This window comes from Nelumbo nucifera, chromosome 2 (assembly GCF_055504915.1).
Source record: "Nelumbo nucifera cultivar China Antique chromosome 2, China Antique-T2T, whole genome shotgun sequence".
Classification (NCBI taxonomy): Eukaryota; Viridiplantae; Streptophyta; class Magnoliopsida; order Proteales; family Nelumbonaceae; genus Nelumbo; species Nelumbo nucifera.
Window position 1 is genome coordinate 73,627,581 of NC_142650.1, and position 9,627 is coordinate 73,637,207.

A 9,627-nucleotide genomic window follows, 5' to 3' on the forward strand; every position below is an offset into this window, starting at 1 on the left:
AATCCAACTTTCCATGAGAGGACTAAATACATTGAAGTTGATTGTCATTTTGTAAGAGAAAAGGTGACAAGTGGAGATCTCGTCACACCATATGTGAGATCAAAAGAATAACTAGAATAAGTTATGTTTGTAACAAGCTGGAGCTTTATGATATATATGCTCCAGCTTGAAGGGGAGTGGTAAAGTCTAGCAGAAAGGGTATTTCCGTCTTTTCCCTATGGAGGTCATTGTTGTGTCTTATTAGAAGTCTAATACGCTTGGTCGACAAGAGGGAAAATTTCATTTTCAAATCTTCTCTCTTGGATGATTCTTTTCTCTTACCTTTATTCTTCCTTCTCTCTAGCTTCAACCTTGACTGAACTAATCTCTTCACCTTTTTCTTCTTCTTTTACACCTTTTTTTCCTTTTTCTTTTAAGTTCACATAGTTTAGGAATACAAAATAAATGCTTTTGCATTGTATTTGTACTCTTTCCAAACTAAGCCTAAGATATTATTTAGATGCTTATCAAGATTTCACTTTTAAGGACCTTATCCCTTTTTCTATCTGCACCCTGAAGTTCCTTTCGATTTTTCACTATTCCACCATAAAAGGTTTACTAAAACAGCCAGAGTTTTCAACCAGAATAACAAAGTTACCAATGACAGAAATGCAGATCCTAGTACCTCATGATCTTTAGCCCTCCCCTCTCGTTTGAAAAAACCACCACTGAAATGACGAGAGACCATATGCAAGAATATGTTAACTCCAAGTTTTTCATTGAAAGCAAAAATGAGAAAAAATCAGAGAGAAAGCATGAGTACAAAACGTACCTAGTTCGACCTGCTGCAGAAAAACGCTCTTGATAATTTACTGAGAGTGGGAAAAAGTCAGAAGGATCGCTTGGAATATCAGCCAAGCAAACGGAAGTGTACACAATCTACAAAAACAATATAAATTTCATTTTCTTTGTCAACAAGCATTTTCAATCAAGTCATCCAACCAGGTCTGTCAAATGTGATCTTAACAAACTCAACATGATTTTGGATCAACAAAAGAAGCAATACAAGCAAAAATGATATATAAGTTGCAACTACAAACTCCTGTTTCTACTGAATGGAACAATAAAGAAGTGACGGTTAAATAATTTAATAACAAAAATGGTCTTACGTGAACATTCTTTCCATTTTTACTATTTTTTCTTAATAAAAGAACTTGATAAAATTACTGATAAAAAAGAAAAAGAACTTGATAAAAAGATGTCAAGAAGTTGTTCTATGTTATTGGCACCAACTGCATCTGTCTTTCCATTTTTAACTTCTAGTGTTTATTTAATAGGTATTGTTGAGTTCTTGGGCCTTAAGTTATTGGGCCGACTTTATTTATTTTTTATTTACATAACTTAGTTAGGAAGCTTTTGGGCCATAGGCCCATTAGTTTATGTTAAGTGTGTTTTTTAGCTTCTTACAAGTAGCCGACTTACTAAGGGCATACTTGTACTTGTACACTCTTTTTTATGAGTATATAATTAAAAAAGAAAGGGGCGGCAAGACCTGATTTTAGGCTTCCTGTCATTCTCTTCTATTTCTTCTTCTTTTCTTTTCTAGCAGAAACTATTCCCTTCTTTCTTCTTTTTCACAAAGTTTATATCGAAACAGCTATCTAAACTTTTCTACTTTGTATCAAAGCGAGTTTAAAGACTTCTTGAGCTGCTCCATCATGCAGCCCTAGATCGGCTGACTGCATGAAGAGCTGATCAAAGACCTCAGGTAAGTCCAATTTTCGATTTTAACCAACCCACAACGACTTTGGAGTCTCCTTCAATAAGCAAATTCTGAACTCCTAACTAGTCTGCAATCTGAATACCTTGTACTGCCGCTAGAAGCTCAGCTCTAATAGAGCCTCCTATACCCACAAAGCCTGAGAATAAAGCTAATATATTACTATCTTGGTATTATATATATATATATATATTGGGTATTAGGATTTAGTGTGCCAGGTAAGGGACCTTCCATCTCTCTAGTTAGTTTTGAAAATGTTAACTGAATAAAAGTATATAATACTTAATTGTTTTTTTCTTACATAAAATAGGACCAAGCATGAGAAAATATTTGACCTTATGAAATGATAAATTATAAGCAAAACTTTTAGACAATTGTGGTTTGAAATTATGCTAATTACACTGTTAACTATTTGAAATGATTTATCTGATACTCTGTCTTTCTTAAAATATTCCATTGATTTTCTGGATATTTGGTATCCAAGTCGAATATGTTTTCACTACTATTGTTAAATGTGCTATTGAGACCCATGCATGGATTGTTGTATCTGCTTGCATTCTGAGAAATAATATATTATGCAAGAGTTATATTAAAGTGCATCTAATAAATAAAAATTTAAAATTAGCTATCAAAAATAAATAAATAAATAAAATTCAAAAATCTACAAGAAAATTGCATACATACATACAAGAAAGATTCCTACATAGACTTTGAGACATTTTGAGGCATATGCCTTGAGATGTATGCCCCACCACCATCTTTTTCCCGTTAAAATCTTGACAAAAACAAGGAAGGTAATAGGGAAAGTGCTAAGGAAGATGTGGAAAGGTTTTAACTTCTAGTGGACACTGGACAGTTTTAACAAGTCCACACCAGCTTCTTCAGCTTTCACCCATTCAAAGTATACACTCAACTAACCATGCCTATGTCCCTTCTACCAACAATTCTTGGATAATTAACTCAAGGGCATCTAACCGTACGACAAATAAGTTTTACTTGTTTTGTCCATATTTCTTGTATTTTGGTCATGACAAGGTAAGTATTGTTGATAGGTCCTACTTGTCTATTGCTAGGAAAGGAACTAACAACATCCAACCTGATATCTTTTATTCTTCACATACCCAAGTTCCCCATTAATCTTAAGTCTGTTAGTTCATTGGCAAAGTCCTTGAATTGCAGTATGACCTACTTTCCTTCTTATTACCTCAGCACGCATGAGCAATCTCATGTTGCCTCCTCTACCTCAACTGTTTTTGTTTTGAGTTAGTCAGTTTAGTAAAATGAATTTGTTTTGTGCCACAAACACTTAGGTCATTTATCTTTTCAGTCATTGAGAGTCCTTTTTCCTTGGTTGCTTTCATCAATTAGAGTCTCAAAGTTGCTATATCAAGCATGTCAAATGTAGATCAGTTTCTATATCAAGTAATAGTAGAAGTTCTAATTCATCCATGATCCAACAAAAACCAAAAGCCCAAACACCTCTCCCACTTCCAAAACAAAGATCAGGATCCCAATGTGCCACCCCTTCACCCTTCCCCTATTTCATCTACTGCCTTTGCCTTTATTACCTAGAGACTTTAAATTATATGGCACTACCATTCTTCCTCCTGGAGAACCTGCCTTCAATGGCCTTCATGCTTCAGCACCTTCCCCTCCAGCTCTCTGTGTGTTCACCCAAAGAATCAAACAAGGAAGCTTTTGGAGTGGAACTCTATTATTTTGATATGCCTTTCAAAACTGTGACAAGGAAAAAGTCTCATGTAAACAGCCTTCAGCAATTAGTTGAGTATGTTTCTTTTGTAAGAAATGAACACATCCAGGATATGCATAGATGTGTAGGGATCTCTGCTTGCCAAAAAGAAACATTCTTGTGGGATGCAAAGGTAGCTATATGCCACAAAACAGCGCCCCCACCCCCCCCCCCCCCCCCCCCCCCCCCCCCCCGCAAGAACCAGGATAACCGGGACCAACATTAGGTGATGAGCTTTTTAGAAAATAATAGACTGAAAACAGGTATTTCTCCAATCAAAGTTCTTTGAAATGGAATAAAATAACTTACAGTTTCCCCATCGGTAACAGTGACAGAACCACTAGCTTGTCTTCCTATATGACCTGTCTCAACCAAAATCTGCAATATGCATAACAGGACCAAGTTACAGAATTAAGAGAAGCACATTTCTGAGAAAATACAGCATAGATAAAAATGGTCTTACAATCTATAGAGGTCTAAAATTTTATTGCATTTTAATATACGGTTTCCAAGAACTCATGGTTATAACAAATAATCCGCGACAGAAAACCTCAATTAACATGTGCCCACCAAAAAAGGAACTTCCACTCAGATGTTTGTGACCATTTCATAAAACTTACAATTATGTGAAAAAAAAAAAAGATAAATCCTTGCAGAAGGAAATTAATCAAAAAAAGATGAAGCAGAAGTCCAGTAGAACTCAAAATTAAAAGCAAGAACCCGGCTGTTGCTAAGTCATTGCACAATAAGAACAACATCTTTGAAGCTCAAACACAGAAACACAACCAAAACCTCGGAGAAAAAATAAAAAATTGTCCTTTAGTACAATAGAACATGAAGACAATTCATCCAAAACCCGGAAAATGTTAAAGATGAACACAAACTACATAAAAATTCACCAGAAACTGCAAAATATAACTACACCAGAAACCAAATCGATCAAAAAGCAAAAAAACTAGAACACGAATTCCACCAGAAACCAATACCCGAATCAAGAACCCCGACTTACGTGTCTATCACCGACCGGAATATTCACGGAAAATGGTTGCGGGATGTACTGCGTTCCATCAACACCATTGGCCGTAACCTCTGCCTCCTTCGATTCCGTCAAAGCTCTAACTCGAAGTCTCCTAGTCCTTCTTGGCAGAAGTAAGTTAACGTTGCAAAGTTGTGGTTGTCCTGACCAACGGAAAGCAGGGCAGAAGGAAGAGAGGACAGTTCTGCCTCGAAGGGAATAGAGAAAAGGAGATTGAGAAGATGGTCTACCATAAACGCTAGGGATTGCAATCATTTTTCTTCTCTGCTTCGCTGATGCGGAGATTGCTACAGGGAGAACTGTAAGCCAATCTCTGCAACTTTATCCGTTTTCTCCCTCCTAACGAGTGACGACAGTGGGACTGCAAAGCTTTGTACCAGTGAGCCCGCCCCTAGCAATTCGACGTACGGAATAGTGCTGTAGCAATTCGGGTGGTTCCAACCCGAGCTCTTTCATGGATTGGGCTGAACTTTTTAGGTTGGCTGGGCTTGGGCCAGAGCCCGACCTACACTTGGGTTGTAATTAGCTTCAGGCCTAGCCGGAGCCATATCCAATTCAATTCGAAACTGTCCGAATATGAGACATTAAGGCTATGTTTGGTTTGAAGGAAAATATAGGAAAAAGAAGATAAAGATAAGGAAATTAATACAAGGTTTGTAAAGGTTTTCTTACCATTCCATGCATTTTCCTTTAAATCAAACATAGTCTAAGGTTAAGTTTGGTTTGTAGGAAAAAGTATGAAAAAGAAAGGAAATGAAGGGAAACCTTTAGGGTATGTTTGGTTTGAAGGAAAAGATGGGGAAAGGAAGGGAAAGGTGTGTAGGTTTCTCCACCTTTCCCTTCCTTTCCCTACCTTTTCCTTCAAACCAAACATAACCTTACAAATCTTGTATAGGTTTCCTTGCATTTTCCTTCCTTTCCCTACTCTTTCCTTCAAACCAAACATAGCGTTAGGTGGGATGGACTGGGTTTATGATCAATCTAGGCCTAACGCCTCAGCTTGACCCAATCCCCAACTGTCCAAACCAAACAAAGTTCATGCTAAAATTTGATACACTTGGGGTTGGGCACTTGCCTCAAGTTGGTCGATCAATTCATACACAATTTTGATACAAGCTTATTTGTATATCTATGAATATGAATATATGCATATATATATGGTTTACCAAAAAAGTAGGCATATATACATGTAGCATCCAACTGTCCAAACCAAACAAAGTTCATGCTAAAATGTGATACACTTCGGGTTGGGCACTTGCCTCAAGTTGGTCAATCAATTCATACACAATTTTGATACAAGCTTATGTGTATATCTATGAATATAAGCATATATATATGATTTACAAAAAATGTATGCATATATACATGTAGCATCCAATTATGTGTTTATATATGCATATACGTATATAGCCCGAGCTTAAGTTGGAATAGTGCCAAGTTGGGTTTGGGCTACTTAAGGGTTAAGCCCGAGCTCAACCCAAAAACTAGAAAAGCCTAAGCCTTGGGCCTAGGCATAGTTCAAGGACCGGAAATCCAATCCTATCTTGTGTAAAATTTTGGGTTAGATTAATCCAGGCTCAAGTTGAACACACCAAAATTGCAAACCTAGGAGACATATACGAATGCAAATGGATCAGATTAGATTCAAACTGGGGTATATTCAAATTTGAAATTGATAGAAAAAATCACATGGTTCGAATTTGAATCCATCAGATTCTATATTCCCTTATTCGAATTTGACTCAGATCATTTCATCAGATAATTGATGCAGATCTGATTTGGTTCAATTGAATATTTTCAAATCGAATATCCGATGATCCATTCGATCCAATCTGATACAAATTTATCATGTGTCCTATGAATTATCAATAATTTACCTTGTGAATTATCATCAATTTAACATATACTTCTAGCACAAGTTTAACCCATGAATTATCACCAATTTAACATATACTTGTAGCACAAATTTAACATGTAAATTTTCATCCAATACCCATTTATTCAACCTTAATCAATTTCATAAATGATTACCAAATTACCATGAGCACTTAATACCCATTTATCCAACCTATAATCACCATGGGCATTACACATTTAATTGATTATCCAAATCAAACATAAACTATTAAGTTCATCAAGTGTTTAAGTTAAACCACATAATCGTCTAATATCTAAAACTAATTAAATAACAGTTATTACAAACCAACATAACAACATTATCAAGTTCAAAGTCAATTGTTCAAAAGTTTCAACTAATCAACACCAAACTTCAAGAGTTCAAGTCCTTAAGATTAAGAACTACAAGAAATTTTTTCCATCCACCTAGTTAAACTTCAAATCAGCAATGAGGTCGCACAATGGCCTGGTCGATCCTTCAAATCAAATCCTCGGCTAGGTCGTACAATGGCCTGGCCGAGCATTCCCCCTTCTCGGTAGCAGAAGTGGGGGAGTGGTTCGGGAACCGAAATTTTGGTTCTTATTTAAGTTCTGCAGCCGACGATCAGAGGACTCCTCGGCCACAACCAACACGGCACGAACGATACGCATACTCGGAAGTTCCTCAGCCAGGTAATGAACCTAGGTCACAACTAAGCTGGCCCTACAAGATATGTGGCCGCCCAACTGTCAGCTTGCCACGTCATCCTAGCCCGGCCGAGCTACACTAGTGTGGTGGCCCCCCAACACTTCCTTTCAGCCACATCAACTACACGTCACGCGGATGAGCAAAACCACGGATGAAGAGGAGCAGGGGAGACGACTCCGTCGGGGAATGGGACTCTATCCTGAATACCTCGGTGGCTAACCTCATCACGACAACCCCGAAAGCCCAATCCGACTAGGACACGGATCTTTGGCTATAAAAAAGGTACTCCATGCTAGAGGTAAGGGATCGGACTTCTAAGACCGACATAGCCACTTAGCTCGGACCAGCATCCTTATAGCTTGGCCCGACCATCCCACCATCTCCTACTGAATTGAGCGTCAGAGTTCTTACCCGGGGATAACTTCTCAGGCCTCTGACCTATTTCCTTGATCATAGATCTTGCAGTGTGACCCCATCCTTGTAGCTCGGCCCCGCCTTGCCAATGAGGACTATCTGATCGCCTTCCTCGGTTCACGCACTACCTCGGATCGAGCAGTATCACATTGGCGACGTCCGTTGGAGCGTACGTCCGCTCCTAAGAGCGCAATACCCGCCATGAATCAACCTATGCAGGCCACCGCGCATATCACCAAGGAGCCACCCTTCGTCTTGGACATCGTGGATGAGGTACTCCCTGTCGGATGGCGAGCCCCCCAACTCTACAAGTACGATGGAAATTCCAATCCTTTCGACCACATCGCGGCGCTCCAAGCCCAGATGATACTACATGGTGCATCGGAGAGACTGATGTGCAAAGCCCTTGTAACCACATTGCAAGGCCGACCTTGGCATGGTACTCCTCCCTGCCGCCGAGATCTATAGCGTCTTGGGCACAGCTGGAGACCTAGTTCCTAGTGCACTTCATAGCAAGTCAGAAGCACTGGAAAACCTCGGCCAACCTCATGCAAATCCGACAAAGGAAGGCAGAGTCTCTTAGGGACTACCTGGCGAGATTTAACAGAGAAGCACTTCAAGTCAGGGACTTAAATCAATCAGTCGCGGTGACGGCCATACAACACAAACTTCGTCGTTCCCCGTTCAACTTCTCCATCTCCAAGAACCCTCCTCAAACATTGACCACGCTAATGAGCCACACACAGAAATATATCAACGCCGAAGAGGCCCAGGCACAACTCAGAGACGAGGATGAGAAACCCGACAGAAAAAGGTGAGAGAATGATGAACGAAAGTTAGAGAGAGCAGATAGTGATCCCAAGAGGCAAGATCGTCGGGCCGACCATAGGCCTCGTACCCCTCCGCCGACCTATAGGAATTTCACGTCACAATGTTTCGCGGTATGAAGTCCTGATGCAAATCCATGACCGCAACTATGTTAGGTGGCCCGAGAAGATGAAGACACAAAGCAACAAGAGGAACAAAGACAAGTATTGCGAGTTCCACAAAGACCACGACTACGATACAGAGAACTGCTTCAACCTACGCAACTATATCAAAGATCTGATCAGGCGCGGTTATCTCAGCAACTTTGTAGACAGAGCGGAGAAGTCAGCCCAAGAGGAAATAAAAGCAGAAGAAGCTCAGTAGCCTTCGCCACATGGCCCCCCAACCGATGTTATCCATGTGATATCAGGTGGAAGCGCCACCGGTGAGGAAAGAAGCTCGGGACGGAAGAGATATGCTCGGAAGTGCGAGATCAATGACTGAGGTCGCGAGAGGAGGCAAGACACGTCTATTACCTTCACTGACGATGATCTCCGAAGAGTCCAGACACCACACGATAACGCCTTGGTCATCACCGCCGAAGTGGCTAATTTCGAGCTACGGCGGATCCTAATTGACACAGGGAGCTCCGTTGACGTGTTGTTCGAAGATGCGTTCGAAAAGGTCGGCATCGCCAGAGATCGAATCGCACTAGTTAGCACTCCTTTTATGGGATTTCCCAGACAGTCCCTCCAGCCAATGGGGAGGATAACTCTTCCCCTCTTGATCGGGGATGGCAACATAACTGTGACAGCCAAGGTAGATTTCATCGAGGTACGCTGCCACTCCTCTTACAACGTAATCCTCGGCAGCACGACCCTCAATGCCCTACAGGCATTAGTCTCAACGTGCCACCATGCCATGAAGTTTTTTACCAAGTATGGCGTAGGGGTGGCACACGGGGATCAGAAAACAATGTGACATTGCTACTAGTTATCCTGCTGAGGACCATGTCCAATGACCGAGACAATGAAGGCGGAAGCATATGACTTGCGCGATGAGGTAAAGGCACAGCGCGACCAACCTGTGGAAGATCTCATATAGGTCCCCTTGGTTGAGGAAGACCCCAAAAAGACGGTCCAAGTTTGTTCCCTACTAGGTGACCGTCTCCAAGAGGAACTTGTTCGATTACTAAGGAACAATGCCATGTTCGCTTGGTCAGTGGACGACAAGCCTGGAATCGATCCCGAAGTTATCACACACCGGTTGAATGTCGA

The 9,627-nt window shown here is 40.5% G+C and overlaps 1 protein-coding gene across 2 annotated transcripts in view; it reads right to left on the bottom strand.

The window, feature by feature from the left end:
* RIF10 (polyribonucleotide nucleotidyltransferase) overlaps window positions 1-4,899 on the bottom strand; it is a 133,828-nt gene extending 128,929 nt beyond the window's left edge. For both annotated transcript variants that reach the window (XM_088898679.1, XM_010268416.3), the window contains exons 1-4: window positions 4,519-4,899; window positions 3,819-3,887; window positions 812-918; window positions 665-707 (exon numbers count right to left, since the gene is read on the bottom strand). In XM_088898679.1, coding sequence (XP_088754805.1) covers window positions 665-707; window positions 812-918; window positions 3,819-3,887; window positions 4,519-4,800 — 501 coding nt within the window. In that variant the 5' untranslated portion in view covers window positions 4,801-4,899. The remainder of the gene's footprint in view (window positions 1-664; window positions 708-811; window positions 919-3,818; window positions 3,888-4,518) is intronic.
* Window positions 4,900-9,627: the final 4,728 nt, after the last annotated feature.